The sequence below is a fragment of the Pygocentrus nattereri genome, chromosome 29, assembly GCF_015220715.1.
Source record: "Pygocentrus nattereri isolate fPygNat1 chromosome 29, fPygNat1.pri, whole genome shotgun sequence".
Classification (NCBI taxonomy): Eukaryota; Metazoa; Chordata; class Actinopteri; order Characiformes; family Serrasalmidae; genus Pygocentrus; species Pygocentrus nattereri.
The window spans coordinates 12,674,654-12,695,492 of NC_051239.1; the positions used below are offsets into that span (position 1 = coordinate 12,674,654).

At 40.6% G+C, this 20,839-nt stretch overlaps 1 protein-coding gene across 4 annotated transcripts in view; it reads right to left on the reverse strand.

Annotated features, from left to right (window-relative positions):
* prickle3 (prickle homolog 3) overlaps positions 1-20,068 on the reverse strand; it is a 62,031-nt gene extending 41,963 nt beyond the window's left edge. Inside the window, exons 1-2 of one of the 4 annotated variants that reach the window (XM_017696455.2) lie at positions 19,596-20,068; positions 5,438-5,514 (exon numbers count right to left, since the gene is read on the reverse strand). In XM_017696455.2, coding sequence (XP_017551944.1) covers positions 5,438-5,514; positions 19,596-19,637 — 119 coding nt within the window. In that variant the 5' untranslated portion in view covers positions 19,638-20,068. The remainder of the gene's footprint in view (positions 1-5,437; positions 5,515-19,595) is intronic. The other 3 variants (XM_017696456.2, XM_017696457.2, XM_017696454.2) reach the window with 3 other exon arrangements.
* Positions 20,069-20,839: the final 771 nt, after the last annotated feature.

Genomic DNA, 20,839 nt, shown 5'->3' on the forward strand with positions numbered 1-20,839 from the left:
CTAAACAGACATACACTCACCGGCCGCTTTATTAGGTACACCTTGCTAGTTAAAGATTAGACCCCCTTTTGCCTTCAGAACTGCCTTAATTCTTCGTGGCATACTTTCAACAAGGTGTTGGAAACATTCCTCAGAGATGTTGGTCCATATTGACATGATAGCATCACGCAGTTGGTGCAGATTTGTCAGCTGCACATCTATGATGCGAATCTCCCGTTCCACCACATCCCAAAGGTGCTCTATTGGATTGAGATCTTGTGACTATGGAGGCCACTGGAGTACAGTGAACTCATTGTCATGTTCAAGAAACCAGTTTGAGATGATATGAGCTTTGGGACATGGTGCATTATCCTGCTGGAAGTAGCCATCAGAAGATAGGTACACTGTGGTCATATAGGGATGGACATGGTTAGCGACTCAGGTAGGCTGCGGCATTTAAACGATGCTCAATTAGTACTAAGGGGCCCAAAGTGTGCCAAGAAAATATCCCCCACACCATTACACCACCACCACCAGCCTGAACCGTTGATACAACGCAGAATAGATCCATGCTTTTCCAATCTCCTATTGTCTAATTTCGGTGAGCCTGTGCGAATTGTAGTCTCAGTTTCCTGTTCTTAGCTGACAGGAGTGGCACCCGGTGTGGTCTTCTGCTGCTGTAGCCCATCTTCTTCAAGGTTCGACGTGTTGTGCGTTCAGAGATGGTATTCTGCATTCCTTGGTTGTAACAAGTGGTTATTTGAGTTAGTGTTGCCTTTCTAACATCTGGAACCAGTCTGCCCATTCTCCTCTGACCTCTCACATCAACAAGGCATTTTTGTCCACACAACTGCTGCTCACGGGATATTTCCTCTTTTTCAGACCGTTCTCTGTAAACCCTAGAGATGGTTGTGTGTGAAAATCCCAGTAGATCAGCAGTTTCTGGAATACTCAGACCAGCCCGTCTGGCATCATCAACCATGCCACGTTCAACGTCACTTAAATCCCCTTTCTTCCCCGTTCTGATGCTCGGTCTGCACTTCAGCAAGTTGTCTTGACCACCTCTACATGCCTAAATGCATTGAGTTGCGGCCGTGTGATTGGCTGATTAACGATTTGTGTTAACAAGCAATTGAACAGAATAAAGTGGCTGGTGAGTGTATTTACAAATCTGTCTGTTTTTTGTTGTGCACTACAATTTCTCATCAGGCTGAATGAGATTTTTGCTAGTGTTCTTTAAACCATGTCCAACCTTGCAGGAGTAGCTATGAAAGACATTTATGGGCGGTTCATGAATGGAAGAACTTGCTCTCTCTCCCAGATTTGTGTTTGTGCCTTTCAGAAACCTGTTTCATATCTTATCTGGGTACTTACCTCCCAAAAAGCCAATGCTAATGCTCGCTCACACATATTTGAAGGCTTGAAGGTGAACAAACAAAAAGAGTCAAAGTGTGTGTGTGGAGGAGAGAAACAAAGAGAGAGACTGACAGCATGAGAAACAAAGAGCAAGAGAGATCCAAATTCCCAGGCTTATTACTCAGTGATTAATCTTAGGACTTAATCAGTACCTACCATAACGTTTTTAGCAAGTAATATGTAAGTATTACAGGCCCTTGAAGTTTAAGGGGTGAAGAGACCTACTTATGTTTGCGCACTGTGTCTTAACTGCAGTGTCCGTTGATCCACCACACAGGCCCTACACTGGTTCTACATCTAGATCACGTAGCATCACAGAAAGAGTTACATGGAATCAGTAAAAAGCACAGCGTTGCACTAACAGCTGGTGCTGGATGAACACGTATTATAGTTCAAAGAACTGCCTTTCCGAAAATGCTGATTTCTGGAAGCTAAACTTAGCAGCATAATCTTCTCCAGGGATCTAGAACGAACGAATGAGGGAACAAACAAATGTTCTCAGATTGGTACAAAGAATAGAGCAATTAGTTCCAAAAAACATCTCTTATTATTAAAATGAAATTTTTATATTATTAATTAACTGTAAGTACTTAATTAATAACAATTAATGAAGACCTTATTTCCAGTCAAAACGGACACAAAGTAAAGTCACTCATTTTTCAGGTGATTTTTTTGAGGAGATTAGATGTAAGATAATCCACTTGCATGAGAAAGGCGAACGGCAAAAGAAAATAAGTGACAAAGCAGGAATTTCCAAAAACAGAAGAAAATGAAACAACTGCGCAAGACCTGGAAGACGACCAAGACTCTCACCATCGGATAAACAGTACTTAAAGCTTTCACCTTTGAAAATCAAGCTCCACTGTTGCTTCAGGTCTGAAAAAAAAAGTGTTTGTGTTCAGCAATTCCACTGTGAGACGACAACTCAATGCTATGGGTGTGAAAAGATGTGTAACTGTTAAGAACCCCTTTCCTCTTCCAGGTGAGGACAAATAAATCAAGTACTATTACATCACCAATAAGTGCACCAGAATGTAAGCTGGGATGGTACGACAATGCAAAATCAACAACTAAGACTGAACCTTGGAGGTATGGAGAAATATCTCAGCATATTGCTTTAAAAAACTGAAATCATTCCTCCAGAAAAAAGTGGAAACTATAATAAAGGTAAAAGGTGAAGAATTTAAATGCTGAAAACACTGAGGCCTCTGTGCAAGTTTTGGTTTAATACATGTTTTCTTCATTCATGGTGCTAAATAATAATAACTTTTCGTTATTATTTAACATCTGTTTTGACTGGATATTAGGTAAAGGATGGGTGGAGTCTGACTTTTGCACAGTACTGTATATAATATAGCTTTTAAGCCTGCAAATAACCATCGTGTCAACATTACATTATTACATAAACCTAAAGAAGCCAATCCCTGTTTGTGAATCTACTTATATGGGTACTGTGTGTTTACAAGTTGTAAAGCTCATTGTGTTTGCAGATTTATAACATATATTATTTTTATTCATCCAAATGCTAACGAGAGGGCTGTTCTGCTTCACAGGGTGGTCTGTGTGTGCTGAATGGGCTAACTGCCCATCCATACATACTAATCCACTTATGCTGATCAAGTCTAATAGGCTCATTCAGGGAATCTGAGGGGGTGGGGGGGTTTGAGGGTTCTTAGGGTACTCGTGCTCTTCGCATTGGCTCTATCCATTCACAATTTATAGACTATAAATCCAGTTGCACCAGAAACAGATGTGTATCTGGTCATAAAGAGCCATTATTGAAGTCCTAATGTCAGTGTTTTCTCCAATAGACTGTCACTCTGTGGTCTCTGTGGTGTCTAATAAAACCAGCATAAGGCTACGCTCACATGAAATGCACACAGAAATGTAAGCATTTCGAATTTGAGACACCTTCATATGTTGCACTTTGTCAGACACATCCCATAGCCATGCGACTGCGAGGAAAACAGGATGATCAAATATCACTGTCATAATCCCACACACCATTTAACATATAAGTGTCAGCCAAACAACAGCAAAAGCCAAGCATCCAGTCTTTTTCCACATTCCTAATAATAATCAGCAGAGAACCTCCACAGCAAGTAATCTTTGTGATCGTGCATGTGGATCAGATCATGCATGTGATGTTACTCATTTCAAAAATGCTCATGTTTACACTTGAACGTGTGCTCAGTCGTATGGCAGAAATATCTAAACCTTGATCCAAACTGAGAAGTACGGTGTGTGATTTGAACACAACCCAACAAAACTACACTCTTTAAGGCGACTACTAAAACATACCACTCTAATTGGGCTACTTATTTTATAGACACCCCTCACCCACCCCAGGGCCTTCAAAAACATGCCAAGGCATGCCTAGAAAGTAATACTTTACTGAAAAACATAATCGTTCACACAAAAGTGGCATTTGTGTGTGGCAGAGTGTGCCATACCCTGCACTGTCAGACTAAAAGGTACAAATCATGTAATTGAATGCTCAAAGGTACAACATGGCCTTTAAGGTCCAATTATGAAATTGAGTGTTAAAGGTGCACTACGTTCACATTCTGAAAGGGAGATACTTGTAAGACATATAAATGCAGGTTACTGCTTTTTTTGTTACTTACCCTAAGTAAAGGTATGAAAGATGTATCCTTGAGGATAACACCCCACTGACGAGCACTGGTAACCCTGAAATGTACACTGTAGTCCAGTTTTTCTGAGAGTGTCTAGGAGACGGTACCCTCAAGGGCACATCTTCAGTAACTTTAGTTAAGGAACATAAGTGCAGCATAATTATAACACTTATATTTTAAAAGTTACACTGATTCCAAATGCCTCGTTTTAACACCTTCATATTTAATTGTTCTGTTTTAAAACTTTAGGTTACAAAAAGGTACAAATACTTTCTTTTTTTGCTGGGGAAAAAAAAATTAAGGTTTACTACTGGACCTTAAGATCATTGTTGCAACTTTGAGAGTACAGCTATGTTGTTAGTATGTCAATATGTATGTTTGGTGGGCTGTCTGAAGTACAGTCTGTGTAAAATGACCAGTTAATAGCTTTTAGAAAAACAAGGGCACAGTGTCATTGATAGGAAGCTATCTGACTGCTATTTACTCCCCCTTGTGGAGATCTTTTAGCCTGCTAAATGTGAGGGAGTAGGTGAGGGAGTTATGAGCCAGTTGTATAAGGTGCTCTGTATTGAAAAAGCTAAATAGTGGCCAAACAGTATAGTACCAAATAGTAATGCCTGTCTGAAACTGAAACCCAAATTCAAGACATACCTGGCCTAAAATCTGAAAGAGTTTTATTTATTTTTATATGGCATTTTATTTGTGCTTTCAAATAAACAGACTAAACATAAAACTACAAGGTAATGAAGATTTTTAAATCGATAAAATCTGCTTTAAATATGACAAAACTGAGCTGTATTTTGCTGCATTGTGTCTATTAAACAAACCTGTAGTAAGAAGTTGTAAAGAAGTTGCTGAATGTTGAATCCCCTCTTGAAACTCAGGATGAACTGTGATTATAAATTACTTGTCTAAAGTCTCACATAGCCAACATTTATTTTTTCCCACTATTGGCTGCTCCTTCTGAAATCGGATAGACTTGCACTAAACAAGGAAAGTGAGGGGAACAAAAAGTCTTTTCAATCATTTCTCATTTCCAGTACCTTTAAAATGATTTGTAAAGTCTAAAAATTCTTTTTTTGGAAGTTTAAGTGGCTGAGATTTTAGTGCATTCCTGGCATTGAACAGCTGCAAAGGACAAGGAAGATGGTGAAATGCCACCGAACACTGTTAAGCTTTCTACTGCAGTTACGGTATCTGGTGGGCAGTCTATAGCATTGATGTTAACCAGTGATACAGCAAAGCTAAAAACACAAGTGCACAGCTAGCTACAGTCGTTCTTACAAGAAATAAAAGTTTTTTGCATGTCCTATAGATGTGACATCACTCTGCCATAAACTTGCTTTTTGTGAAATGTCGACTCTCATCACACACTGAGGGGGGTAAAAGTCTTTGTTAAGTCTTACCTCCAGCCGTGCATGCGGAAGCCTGGACATTGCTCTCCACATCTCATACAGGGCTGACCTCTATCAGGGTCTTCCTCCTGAAAGAGGGAGAGACTAATAAATCACTGCAAGATAAAATAAATACTTGTGGTAAAGGAGCCCCCTACCTCTAACAGCATGTGTTGGTACATGGGCTGCATTTACACAGCAGGGTGGAACGCTCTGATCCGATTTGCATTTGGTCTTTACCTGATTGGATCTGACACACTATCTGCATCAGTTGTGCATTCATTTACAGTCTCTATTTATTGACGTTATCCGCAATATGTTCAGAAATGCATTATGTGTCAACAATCATTATATAACGGTAAATACCGCACACTTCTATCTGATATCCTGGTGGACACCTGGCCATCTGCTTTTGCACTTTCTAGACTTCAGAGGAAATTTTAGATGCATGTATGAAAAAGTCAGATTTGGCTTGCTGCTTTTAAAACCAGGGATTAGTGATTGCAGCTCATCTTCGTCAAGTAGTGGCACATCCATATGGTCAAAAAACCACACTGGCGTTTTCCATATGCTCTCCTGCAAGGAGATATAATATGCACTGCTGAACTGCTGTAGATTGGTTTTATTTGACAGACTGTATGTTAAATGATGTCCATTGGAGTGGGTGGGTGATGGGGGGACACAGATGTGTTCTGTCAATCCAGCTTGTTGAACTGAAGGGGGGTTTACAAAGAGGATTAGTTCTTAAGTGCAGTGTGCGTGCACGATCTGTTGCTCACTACAGTTTCATGCAAGGCCCAGCCAACATAACCCCTCCATTCCCTACCACAGGGGCCTAACCAGCATTTTAGTCCTAATACTCAAAGGCAGCACGGTGGAGTGGTGGGTAGCGCTGTCGCCTCACAGCAAGGGGGGCCTGGGTTCGATTCCCTGGCCGGGCAACCAGGGTCCTCTCTGTGTGGAGTTTGCATGTTCTCCCCGTGTCTGCGTGGGTTTCCTCCGGGTTCTCCTCCCACAGTCCAAAGACATGCAGTCAGGCCAATTGGACATGCTAAATTGCCCCTGGGTGTGAGTGACTGTCTGTGTCTGTCTGTCTGCCCTGCGATGGGCTGGCGACCTGTCCAGGGTGTATCCTGCCTTCCGCCCAAAGACTGCTGGGATAGGCTCCAGCACCCCCCTGCGACCCTGACAGAGAAGCGGCTTAGAAAATGGATGGATTAGAAAATGGATGGACTCAATGGTGTTTCCAAATGACCACTTAAATACTCATTCTCAACACCATCATTAAAAACCATAATATTTATCTTTCATAATTAACCATCATTGAAATGGGACCCTCAAATACAAAAAGAACATTACTATATTCACAGGCTACTAGCAGTGCGCTGCAGGTGACCCTGCCCGTCTGCAGTGATAGCCGAGAGGCAGATCAGCAACCGCGCTGCAGGGATTTACTTACATTTAGTTACATTATATGCTTTCAGAGCGGAGGGTGTGACAATTATTTATTATCGCTGACCCCTTATTCTTTGGTGATATGAAGCTTCTTGATCAAATTTTCCCATTCCACTTTAAAGCCATTTAAGATGGAATGGGAAATTTCGCTAGCTAGCTACTGAGACAGCAGTAGAGGGTAAAAGCTAAGTGGTAAGGGCGGGGGGTGAAATGGGATTGGGCCTTGGTCGTTGTTGGTGTTGTGAGTAGGAGCTGGTTTTGTAGAAAGAAAACCTTTCCTTTACATTTTTACCACGTCTTTGGAAATTCCTAAAATCATAACCAAAGGAAAAATGGCATGCAGCCTTAAACAGCATGTAAATTTAATTCTTTTTGTAACTACACAATTAATTATATAACTCCTTATACACTGACAATGATTTAAGGTCAACTAATGCTATTTATAGCAGTAAATATACATTGAGAACTTTCAGCATCCCATCATTATATATTCCAGTCATTTTGCCAGCTTTTTAGTTTTTGGTCATATAATCATGAACATGTTGGAACTGGCTTCTTATGCAGTTTGTTTCATACTGTTACAGGCAGTTTACTTGATACACATGCATAGGGCTGGTCTCACTTATCTGTAATAGGCTCCATAGTCCATACAACAGATGGTATTTAATATTTTGGTGTACTATAGAATTCAGCTGATGCGTGCACTCATAAGCGTTCATACATCAAGTATTTTACAATGACTTCCAATGCTTAACGGCCAATAAGATATAACTGGAACCATCCTTTAAGTATTTGATATGTTGGTGGCTGATGATCAGTCATAAGAATTTGCTAAATTTGTATCCCTAATAGCAAAAGGAACAATGACTCTAGACTTCTATGGGTTAACTGGGACGCACACTACAACAATATGATGCTTTGCAAACAAATCCTGTTCAGTGTGAGAATATTATATAACACGCAGAGAGTGTGTGTCGACTATAGAACTCGTTTCATCATCTAGAGTGCGTAATATCTGCATATACAGTACGTCTGTTTGTGCTGACCCTTTTATAGAGACACAAGGAAGGAAATGTCCACAGAATAGATGCTACACACCCTTCCCGTCTTTTTTTCCACTCGTTTACGCTGACTTTTTCCCCTTTACCTCTGCAATCATGCCGCTCCCCTGTTTTGTCTTCTGTTGTGGTGCCTACACCTCAGAACTGCTGACTTCAGCAATCAGCCTCACTGCACTGTGCTGGGCTCTAGCGGACGGACGAAAAATCCCAGCAAAAGTGCTTTTCAGCTCAGCCAGACTTACAAAGAGACCCCAAGAGCATCAGAACCAACCCATCTCTGCAACTGGAATGCGGATGACAACAGTACGGCCTTTGGTTCAGTGACCTTTAACAAACAGAAAGGTTTTACAGGCTCATGACTATGGAAACTTCGGCAGGCCTTGAATCTGCATGTTGATAAGATTTAGTTATGTGCTACTCATCTCATTAGCAGGGCTGGTATGAATCATTTGAATACTCTAGTAATTGCTTGTTATACTGGTATTTATGTCTCTATTTAGTATTCAGGAGTTTCCTTTTTAAGCCTCAGAACTGTAGTCTACAGTAAGTTTCATCGGTAAAGGCCATTAGGCAGAACACAGAGTTCCCGACGCATAGTCTAAACTACCTCTACCCTCGGTGTACTAACAGCCACCCAAGTTTGTCCCATTCTAACAGTATTTTTATTTTTAATATATAAAAAATGTTAAACAAATTCCGTCTGCTTCAGCTGAATGCCTCATAAACTCCTGCCAATCATGCACTTCAGTTCGTCTCAGACAGCAAAGGCCACCAAAGCTAAAAGAGCTGAAATAGATCCCTGAAAAACTAAGTACGTTGGAACGTTTAAATGAAACAGATGAAAAGAAAAAAGCTGGTATGGCATGTAGGCACAATCATTTTGATGAATTCTCTCCTTCACTCCTTATCAGAGTACTACCATGTGTCCAGTCATCACGGCCTCTGACTCGGCTCAGTCATATAACCACTTCAGGCAGGAATATTAGCTCCTCTACACCTCTCTTAGTACAGCACAGGGGCTGCTCTGCAACTACCACACCAACAAGGTCATAACACTTTAGTACTCTTTCAAATATAGTTTAGAACACTACAGAGAATGTGAGTGCGTGATTGTGACTGCATCTCTAGGGAGTTTATGCTTATCAGCTTGCGTTTTGGGAGACGCAAGATGCACACCAAGCACAGCTGCGTGGTCTGAAACACTGACTGAAATGGAAGTATATGACAAAATGCAAATATCACTGTTGTAAAGGGTGAAATTTTAGAAGTGTTCAAGCACTGATTCAGAAATATCAACAAGTATTTACAGGCTGTAAAACGCTGTCGTCAACAATATTAGAATTGACAATCAAATTGGACCTCTGCATTCAACCCATCCGTGCAGTGAAACACCCACATACATGCACACTAGTGAATACACACACACTAGGGGGCAGTGAGCACACCTGCCCGGAGCAGTGGGCAGGGGGTTAGGTGTCTTGCTCAAGGACACCTCAGTCATGGAGGGGATCGAACTGGTAACTTTCCGGTCACAGGGCCAGTTCCCTAACCTCCAGCCCACGACTGCCCCCACTATGGTGTGAAAGCTATTTTTAGCTGTAGAAGACTAAACTGTTTTTAGACTCTTCTTAGTGTATGACATACATTAGATCACAGACAGTGTTTGTATATATGCGTGTTTGTACATACTGCTTTACTTGTAATGTAAGACAATGGAACCAGACTTTTTTCCAAGTACATTTGGGCTGTTTCTTTTGTTCCATTCATCACGAAATGTCAAAAACTGAAAAAAAATAGCAGAAATGGAGATACTTTTCTTCCAATAACAGCGATATGCAAATCTGCTTGAGATTACTTAACAACTCAACATGCTTTTGAGCAAGAGTGCACTGATTTAGGCTGTTTGCATGATGTTAAACTGTTTCTATTATTTCATAGCTATGCTAAATCTTAAAGCTTCACTGCAAAACTTAAGAAGCAAACTCTAGACACTAAACATGTCTTGGCTGATCGACTACATCTGGAGTAAAGACAAAATTCTTTTTGCTATCTACAAATCTGTGCGTCATGCTAGCTCTCCAATTTGTACTGCTCATCTTTAGGACCTAGCAGAGCTGTAAAATGAAGAACTAGTTTTCCCACACATGGCTCAGTCTCCATCTGTGGGAGTTTCTTCACATGCCTCAGGTGTTTGTGTGAAAGCATGCAAATTGTACTCATAAAACTAAAACACAGGCTTGCCTCTCTCACACACTTAACCACATTAACAGAGCAGGGCAGAAGCGGAAAGTGTCTGAAAGTGGGAGGCTTAATTCCGAGGACAACATCACAGACGTCTAAACAACAACTGCGTGTCTTAGCCTGCAGCATGGCTCCTTCACTTTAAACTACAGTAGTGAGAAGCTTAGCTGAAGGCCAAGTGCCATCGCCGGTGCCTTCATGGAGCGACACAGGGATGGCTCATTGTTCTCAGTGTTGCCTTAAAGAGAATCCTTTCAGTGGGCCATTACAGAAGCCCACTGGAATTTATGGAACGGTCTTCAAGCCAGGGCAGTTCCGAAGGCATACAAGATCTGCTATACACGACTGTGCAAAAGTCAGAGACCAGCCTTCATTTAAAAAAAATCAGTCTAGTATAATTTTTTCACAATATTTCTGAGACTACATTAAAGACAGTCCACTTGCATAAGGTAGGAAAAAGTCCAGGGTAAATGAGTGAAAAACTCATTCAAAGAGTTTTAAAAGCTGTAGCTGAAGTTACAGGGACTCCTAAAAGTGCAAGAGGTAGTAGACAACCAAAACTGACCCCTTTAGACAAACCGGACATAAAGCTTTCATCTTTGAGAGGAAATCAAGACCCACTTTTGCTTCAGATAGGAAAGAATCCCCACGTGTTTTTGTCCATCCTTCCACAAATCAGTGCACAGGAAATAGACAAAAGGGAAGAAAATTTGCAAACCAAACAAAGAAGGTGCTCAGCTCCCAACATCACGGGAAAACCGAAACAAATACAACTAACTTCTAAGACTGAACTTCAGAGATCTGGAAAAAATCCAAGCGCTTTTTCTTTCTTTCTGTCGAAAAACTGAAAGCAAGTCTCCTGAAAAGAACGGAAGCTGTAATAAACGTAAAGCACGGACATAAAAATCCTAAACATGTTATATTCAGTTGTTAAGGTTTTTGGCTAATTCTATTTTTAACATTTATGCTTTTTTGTGGTGCTGAAAAATGAATAACTTGACCTTAATGGCTGTTTTGATTAAATAGATAGATAGATAGATAGATAGATAGATAGATAGATAGATAGATAGATAGATAGATAGATAGATGTCTGTAGGTTCTAGAAAATCTGCATATGTTATTCAAAAACTTTATATAATAACCCAAAATAAACCCTGTATCCCTCAGACTTCTAGAATTATAACCCCTACAGTTACTATCGCTGTTCCAACTGATCAACTGACTAAATAAGTTAATGCATATCATGAAAATGTCTTATATAAAGGTGGATTTTGTCCGCATTGCCCATTCCTGCATCACCTTCACCTTTTATATATATCAAACATAAATTTCAGAATCTCAGACAATACAATTTAGATCACATTTTAGACGACAGATTTTAGAGATCTTAGAAACCCTTTATAGCCTTTATAGTAAAATGTCTTTAAGACATTTTCGAGATACATTCAATAAGGTGCGCCCAAACCTTTGACTTGGTCTGCAATCTATTTAAGTTAGAAGAATAGCGCTCGGCCAAAATGAGCGCAGGAACACTTCTCTAAAAAGCTCACAGCCGGAGATGCAGAGAGAGAGAGGGAGTAGAAACAAAAGTGAGTGGACAGGCCGGCACCTCCTGGACGCCAGGAGGGAGAGATCTATGGAAACACGTGTGCTAAAACAAACACCGCTTTTGGGATCAGTGCACTCTGCCACTTCACTGAACCAAGACTAGGCCGCTGCTATTCACTTACGAAAGAAACGAGTGAGAGCGAAAGGGGAGGAGGAGAGGGAGGAGGATTGTTTTCAGCTCCTTTCTACTTTGCTGCATACTTAATTACTTCAGCTTGTGGAAAGGAAACACTGGAGAGAGAGGGAGAAAGAGGGAGAGAGCGAGAGAGCTGAGGAAAGAGAGAGAGAGAGAGAGAGATTTCTGCTTATAAATTATGTGACAGGCTTAATTGCCTTTACATACCGTTTAAATACTGGCATCGAACACGTCGTCATGCACGGAAAAACCCGTCGGCCTGGTTCTGTGCTGAACAACTTAAAGGATTTTGGCTCACTTTACTCGGCTCATCTACCTCCTTTCTGCTGCTCGCGTTAAACACACTTAAATAGAAAAAGCGGTCAGTCTGTCAGTGTTGACCCTTAGAAGAGTGACTCTTAAGTGTTAACCAATAGTTATGATTATTGCTATTTTTTTAACTCCCGGCTGAATTATGTCATTACACAAATAACCATATAATGAGTTAAATAGTAATCAGTATTTACATCTGATTCACACTTTGCATCAAGAAGTTTGACGAACATTCAAACAAGTTTTTGTTATCCACAACAATAACTGTGACTTCTAAAGACTGCAATGACCAAAGTCGAGCCTGCCTGATCCATACTCATGTTTTTTTTTGGAAATATTGTTAATGCAGCAATAATTAGCAATGTTTTTGTCCACGACAAACTTGCAATCTCCAGTGAAAGAACATTGCTAAACTGCATTAAACCAATTATGGGTAATGCTTTACTTGGAGAGTCCACTTTAGATACTTCATTTACTTTCAAGATATATTCAACTAAATTTCGGCTAAACTGACCATCATTTTCTTTATTTCTAAACCTGTCTCTAATCCTAATCCTAACCCCACCGCTGTGGACAATCAACAGATGGTTTGCTACCAATTTGAACATCTGTAGAGGATCTATAGGGGACAGTAGTGGACTACCCAAATAAAGTGAGACCCGGTTAGGTAATGGAAATTGAATGTACCTATTGAATGCAGAACTCAATAACTCAACATTTAAATGCACAACGATTATGTTATGCACACTAAACATGCATCAAAATAACAATAATAACTCTTAGGGTTATCGGAGGTTATCATTCCAAGGGTTAAATAAGAGGATACAGTCTTTGTCATTTTTAATTCGCTCATCTTTATTTTTCTCCCTGCTGAATTATGTAATTACAGAAATGAACTGTATGATGAATCATATAGTGGTTTATATTTACATTTTATTCAATTCTGTGTGGACAAGCTTGAATCTGCACTCCCAGCTTCTGTTTGTATCAATGTCAAAAATTAAACCGTTCCTGTTCCACTTACAGCACAAAATGCAGTATCAGTTGAAAGTTTAAAGAGAATTTGGTAATACTATTATTAAAACATGCTTTTGTTGTCGACAACAATAGCAATAACTTTTAAGAACTGTGAGTGGAAACGCTGAAATAGAGCCTGGTTGGCCATTAACATCAGTTAATATTGACAACTTGTGGTTTTATGAGTATCAGTGGAGAGATCGCTGATAATGCTTTTGGTTCTATTTAAATTTGGATTCTCCTGGATTTGAATCTACACTTTCAGTTCTGTTTGATCTGATGTCAAAAACAATCACAAAAATACCCCCAGAATTAACATAACACTAACATTAAAACAAGATTTTCTTATCAACAACAATAACTGTGACTTTGAAGGATTAAATATTGCAGTAAATGAAGTAGAGCCTGTTTGGCCAACAACATTAGCTGGTGGTTTTATCAGGAAATATTGCCGATAAACGCCAATGATTAGGTTTTGGTCACAGCGCTGTAGCAATTCAAACTCTTAGTCTCCTGTTTTGTGGATTTTCTACAGTAAAATAAGTGAACACATCCTCTACAGTGGGCAAAACTAAACAAGGCATCAGCAAATGTGACTGTATGATTTCGAATTTGGCATAAACATAAAATATAAAATGTGCCATAACTTTTGCACAGACTACATTTTATCTTTTACTTTTACCCCCAATGCTCAGCAAGTATACAGTAACAGTGCAGTGGGATCTCTGTACAGGATGTGTTAACTCATTTTCACTTAGGGATGAACAAATGTTTGCATACAACAGTCATTCTAAGGCTTACATGAAAGAATACATGCTTTATTTCGGTCATTTTTAAGTCATCAGTCCTTCCTTAACTCACTGCTGAAACCCAGGGGAGAATAATGCTGAGTAAGCAATTGTACACCTGGCCATACTTCGAGCTGTTCGCCTGGATGAAACTCTATGATAGAAACTCGACACTTGCAAGAAGCAAGCCTAAATATGCTCAATCTGTACATGACGCCGACGCTAACACATAAATCACGCAGGAAGAGGAAGGTTTTAAGCTCAAATATAAAGCTTTGATTGCGAATACAGCCGCCACTTGTCCTGGCAGGATTCAGCTAATGGATTTATGATGAAGGGTAATAAAGTACGTGAACAGAGAGATTTTAACCATCATATCCAGTCTTTACTGTGTTATCAGTGAGCGGATATCAGAGCCTCTTTATGTTTATGTTTGCATGAGACCGTCAGAGAGAGGCGGGAGAAAGGAAGAAATACAGATGGCTGAAAACTAAAAATGATACAGTATAGTAGAGAGAAATGAAAGATTTGTCCTGCACAGGGGTTTTGTGGGAAGATGGCCCCCCCCCCCCCCCCCCCTCTATTGTGAGACAGGATGCTCCCGAGGTTACTTCCTGTCCACACCCTCAGGGAAAATTTCCTCTCAATTGTCCCCGCCCCCCCGGCTGGGGCTCTACAGGGGCCGAAAACTCAAAACGTGATGCTTACGTCAACAACATTTGCGTAAAACTCTGAGCAAAACAAAGCTAATATGAAGTGCAAGTACATTTATGAAAGAAAAATGTTCACATCAAATACACTCATAAAAAAAATCACTGCTGTGAGAAGAAAACGTTGCATCTGCATTTTTGTCGTTTTTCAGTTTTTGACAGAATTGGAAAATGCCTGTTGTCCTTTACATCGTATGTAAATTTCATGAAGAATAGACTAAAAGAAACAAGCCATCCTGCCATTCTGCGCCCAGATTTAAAACCTTGACCATGATCTTCTGCTCTGTTAAAAGGGTCATTTAGTTTACATAGACTTCACCATCTTAGATGTGATGCTTTACATTACAATGTTTTATGACTACGTTGAATTACAGAGGCGTCATTTAGAGTTTGGGAAGAACATAATCCTTCCTCTCTTTGCTTTACTATTACGCCTATGATAAGTCAGTATTTGGGCGTTTACATTTATGTTTGTATTAAAATCAGCCTGGTGACCGGCTATTAAACATACTTTTCCTTTACGCCGACACGGGTAAGATGAATTTAATTTGATTACAAGATACCAGTCATGAAGAATAGACTAAAAGAAACAAGCCAAAATGACTTGGGAAGAAGTCTGGTTCCATAGACGTACATTAAAAGTAAAGTTGGTTTTTTCCTTCTACTGTAAGTTTACCATTTTGGAAATACGAGATTTTCTTCCAATAACAGCGATATATTGGGTAAAACTCCAGTACAGGGGTAGACAAAGTCATGATATGTTTCTGTTATTGTAGCAAATTATCTCACAATGTTTCCCTGATGTCATCAGTAATTCTACAACACTGAACCACTGCATGGATTTCCATCATTTACAGAGCCTGTAAACAACAACGAGTGCAGAGTAACTCTGTGTACTCATCGTTTTTCATAATAAATTATGAATTAAACTACTAATAAATTGAATTGAACTAGATACGCGTTTATTGACTTTGTTGGTTTTTAAGCTTGTTATGGTGAATTGAGGCCAAAAGAATGAAGCACACACTGTTAGAAATAAAGGTTCTGTGCAGGCACACTTTTTGTTCATCAAGGTACAAGCAGTGTAAATGTTCCCTCAAGGGTATAAACAGTGGTTTAAAGGTTCTGTTGTGAACCTCAACTAAGTTTTTCCAGATGAAAAGTACATATTTGTACCTTTTCATAAACAAATGTTTATGAATAACAGAACAATAAAATAAAAGGCCTGGAGCTGAGACGGGGTGTGGAGTCAGTACAACTTACACATTTTTATTTCAATGGGTTTTGAAACAATTCTGTTCCCTGACTAAAGGTACTGAGATGTACTCTTATGGGTACCACCCCAGTGACAAGAGTGGTGCCGCCTTAGTGACAGTTTCATACCTTCATTTCTGAGAGCGTACAGTACTGTGCAAAAGTCAGAGACCACCCTTCATTTATGGAATTTCCATTTGAAAAAGCCCATTAAGTACAATGGGATTAGATAAGAAATAATCCACTTTCATAAGGAACTGCCAAGTAGAAGGAAAGTAAATGAAAAAACAGACGTTTCCCAAACCAGTGTTCCAGAATAATTAACAAATACAGACCCCTAAAAAGAGACCCCTAACAACCACCTAAAGCTCCAGTCTTGCCAAAGTCCAAAGGCGTTTCTGTCCATCACGTTTGGGGTGAAAGCGTTCGAGATAACTTGGATCGAGAAGCAAAAAAACGCAACCAACTTTTAAGACTGAACTTTGGAGGTGTGGAAAAGCAGCCCTTTATTTTTCTTTGAAAAGCTGAAAGCAAGACTCCTGAAAAGAATGGAAGCTATAATAATCCTAATGCGTGGCCACGACTTAGTAAGGCGTGGGAACGAGATCACGTCTTATTAAGCTGTGGTCGAGGCTTACATATCTCATTCCCACACTTTACTAAGTCGTGGCCATGCCTTAGAATCTTGTCCCCATGCCTTACCAAGTCGTGGCCATGACTTAATTATCTTGTGCCCACACTTTACTACAAATTGAGGCTTCTGTGTAATTTTCTGTTAAATTCGTTTTCAGCTTTTTAAAGAATATGTTATTCTTAATAGCCATTTTAGCCAACAATTAAACAGATGTAGGGTGGCATCTGGCTTTTGCACAGTGCTGCATCTGTGCAATTAGCAGACATCTTTGTTATGAAATGCCTGTGTTGAGCTAAGATAACACTGCACTCTTGTCTATAGCATCTTGTCCAACTTGAAAACACAACTTAACTCATCTGTCAGCATAACATTAGTACAAGCTTTACTGCTAGACCAGAAACTATTAGCATTTCATGAGAATGAGCTGGTTACACATTTATTGGCTGAAGGTCAAAAGATCATGGGCCTGTGCTTACTCTTGCACTGGGGCATGCTGGAGACCTGAGGGCGACCAGCCTGGCCAAGATCAAAACGACATCTTTATGTAAGAGATCCAAGGGCATTATTTTGAAGGGAAAAATAAGGTCAAAGTAAAATCCCATGAACAGATATATGGCTTCCAACTTCACTTAGAAAGCATGAGTGAAAATAGCTAAAGTAGCATTTGTATTCATCCTGTCCTGGTTTTGATGTGTCCAGAGCTTTAGGCAGTTCCTTTTCCTGACTGTGCTTTCCAGGCAGATAAAGAACACGCAGTGAATAGAGAGCGCTTTCTCAAACAAACAATGGACGAAAGTAATCCTAATGAAGTTTCATACAAGCTATTGCGTTCTAGTGCCATTCTGCACCCAGATTTAAAACCTTGACCATGATCTTCTGCTCTGTTAAAAGGGTCATTTAGTTTACATAGACTTCACCATCTTAGATGTGATGCTTTACATTACAATGTTTTATGACTACGTTGAATTACAGAGGCGTCATTTAGAGTTTGGGAAGAACATAATCCTTCCTCTCTTTGCTTTACTATTACGCCTATGATAAGTCAGTATTTGGGCGTTTACATTTATGTTTGTATTAAAATCAGCCTGGTGACCGGCTATTAAACATACCTTTCCTTTACGCCGACACGGGTAAGATGAATTTAATTTGATTACAAGATACCAGTCACAGGCCTACAAGTTCCCTTTAATACATATAAGTATGTATAAATATGCATAAGTAGCCTTGGTGACCTGTTTATAAGTAACTACAGGATGACTTAAGGATAAATGCTTGGTCCAGCTACACTGACCACTGAGAAAACCACTGACCACTGAGCACTCCTGCTGTTGACCATCATCAGCCTTCACTTGGCGTTAATCTTTAAGATTCCACAGCCGCTGCGATCAGGTAAAGTCATAAAAAGATATCGTTATCAATGCAGACATTATGCAGGCATATTAACCCAAACACACTGTGTCAGATATTTTCACAAGTTTGGTGCAACTTAGGACACACGACACACGCTTCCAAGTCTTCAACACGCTAGATGCTTTATACACACAACATCACTGTATCACCACACGACACTCTCATCAACACACCATACAAACAGATGGAAAGCGAATGAGTGCACTGGCTATTAAAGCAAGTATTTTCTACATTAAACTGTCACGTATTTTGCACCTTCACAGGTGTAAATTCTAAGATCAATCAGATCTTCTTAGTCTAGCACAAGCATGTCAAACTGAGGACCTTCCGGGCCAACGTGCTTCAGAGATTATTTAGCCTCATCTAATGTTCTGAATTCAGTTAAAAAAGAATATTTAACGAGGCGGCGTGCTGAAGTCTGCAGTCAGTTGGCCCGCAAGGACTGGAGCCTGACACATGCGGTCTAGCATATAGCTGTAACAGGCCTTCAACTGCACTTTCGGCTCCTACTTGTTCATCAGTTCTGCGTAGCTCAGCCTCTGAGATGCAAGCAAAGTCACTGAGAGTGATCTGATGTGAAATGGTTCATTGCAGAGAAGCTGGTCCAGATTTTTTAACAGTGGTTGTGATAGCACCTTATCTACTGCTACTTAAACAGTCTGCATGCACCCTTCTGCCATAAATTTAAATGACCTAATAATATGTTTTAGGATAACATTTTCTCAAAACTACTGTAAAACAATGTCTCAGGCATCAAGCAGCGCAGGCATAACCGTTTCATGTAATAACTTTCTATTAGGGGGCTTTAAAAGGTGGATCACCACAACCGTTAACAATTCTGACCCTGTACATTTCTCTAGAACGGAGCATTTCATATCAAACCACTCTGAACAGCTTTGTTTATATCTTAACCATATAACTTTGCAGAGATTTGGAGTCTGTGTCTGTGGAATCCCTCTTTAAGGTCATCTTTGGGTCTCTACGCCTGGAGTCCAGTACAGATGGCGATTTCCCTGCCAAATCACCTCAACCGTCGCCAACTAAGGGATGTTATAGCAGTGAAATGCCCAAACCGTGCTGGACTTAAATAAATCCTCCAGGACCACAGCTGGAGCCCATTGATTGCCCAAACCAACCCAAACCTGCTCAGGTAAACATGACGTCACTGCAGCGTTAACCCCGCCTCTTTTACAGTCCACAACGTTCATAGAGAGGAAAATGGTTAAAATGCCATTTATCTGTTTTAAAAAGCGAAAAGATAAGATAGGTTTTGTGGTAATATCATGTTCGCCGAATCCCAAAATGAGAGTTATAACCGAGTAAAACGTTCGCAAGACCTCGTTCTGACTTCAACTTTCGACGTCCTAGGTAAGCGCTAGAGGAACAAAAAGTAGCTGCTGGCCAGCGTAGACAGCGGGAGCTCTGAGACAGACTACGCAAAAAACGTACATAAAAAAACAGACAAAACTGATAAAAAAAACTCACAAAACAAAACTAGACTCAGCGACGAACTTATTGGCTATCACACCGCCGAGTTTCCTTACCGAACGGTTGGACCGCCGCTTTTTGGATCCGCGCGTGAACATGTCGTTAAGCTCCACTTCGAGCGACCGTTGGTCTCCGGCACGGTACAGTAAGAGGTCTCACCGGGTCCTTCACATGGTTTTATTCCGCGGCCGAGTCTCCAGGCTCCGGTATCGCTCGTCGGCGGCTCGCTGAGAAAGACCAAGTCTGCCGAAAGTGAACGAGGCGTGAAGAAGTGAGCGGGCAACACCTACAGCACTGCAGCTGCCCCACCGGAGCCAGACTGTAGATCAGCATGGCCACCCCCCTCCGCTCGTCAGCGCAGTGCACCTCAGAGATTGAGTTACCAAACGATTCTGACACAGAACAGACGGCTGGCACTTAAACACACGGGTCACAGACGTGTGAGTGAACCGGACAGACCAGAGAGAGAGAGAGAGAGAGAGATCACTTCTACCCCAAAGACCAGCTACACTCTGATTTCCCCCAGGGTGCACTTTTTCTACGGTCAGTGAAACTCACTACACCATCACATCGTCTGAAACAATGGATTAGGCCTATTTAGGGGGGAAGTCCGAACAAACACATGAGCAGAACATTGTAAAGGACAGTTCTGCCGTTTTTACACGTTCATACTAATAAAACATTTAATCAACCGTTATTCGTGTTGTTTTTATATGACGTGGTTTGTTGTAGAGAAACCCACTCGGATGTCTTTACAGTGGTGTTGATAGGAACAAGGGGTCGATGTGCTGCAATGCAAATATATCGTTATTTTCCAAAACGGCCAGCAGGCCTAAACGGACCGTTTTTGGGTACTGATTTGCCTTCGGACGCCCTGCATGTAGCTCTCCACCGTCAAATGGCCTTAAACATGGCCTTTAGGCTGAGAGCTCAGTGCTGAACTGGCTGAAGTGCTTATTTAATGTGATAACATTGTGATGTAGCTTCTGGAGGCACTACACAGACAGACGTCTGGTTCCTTTCACCACCGCTGTGAGCGATTCTGATTTAGAACGGTTAGATTTATTAGTTAAAGGGGAACTCCACCAGTTTTTCAAAATTTCCACATAGCTCAGTGCTTGAGATGTAAGCCGGGAGCGGTTTGGTGTGAAACGGTTCACTGGAGAGAAACATGCAGACTCAGATTTCTCTACATCAGCGGTGGACGAGGTACAGAAACCATGTACTTGAGTTTAAGGAGAGATATCCAAGATGAAATATTACTCCAGTAAAAGCAGAAGTTCCTCCCTTTAGACCTCCA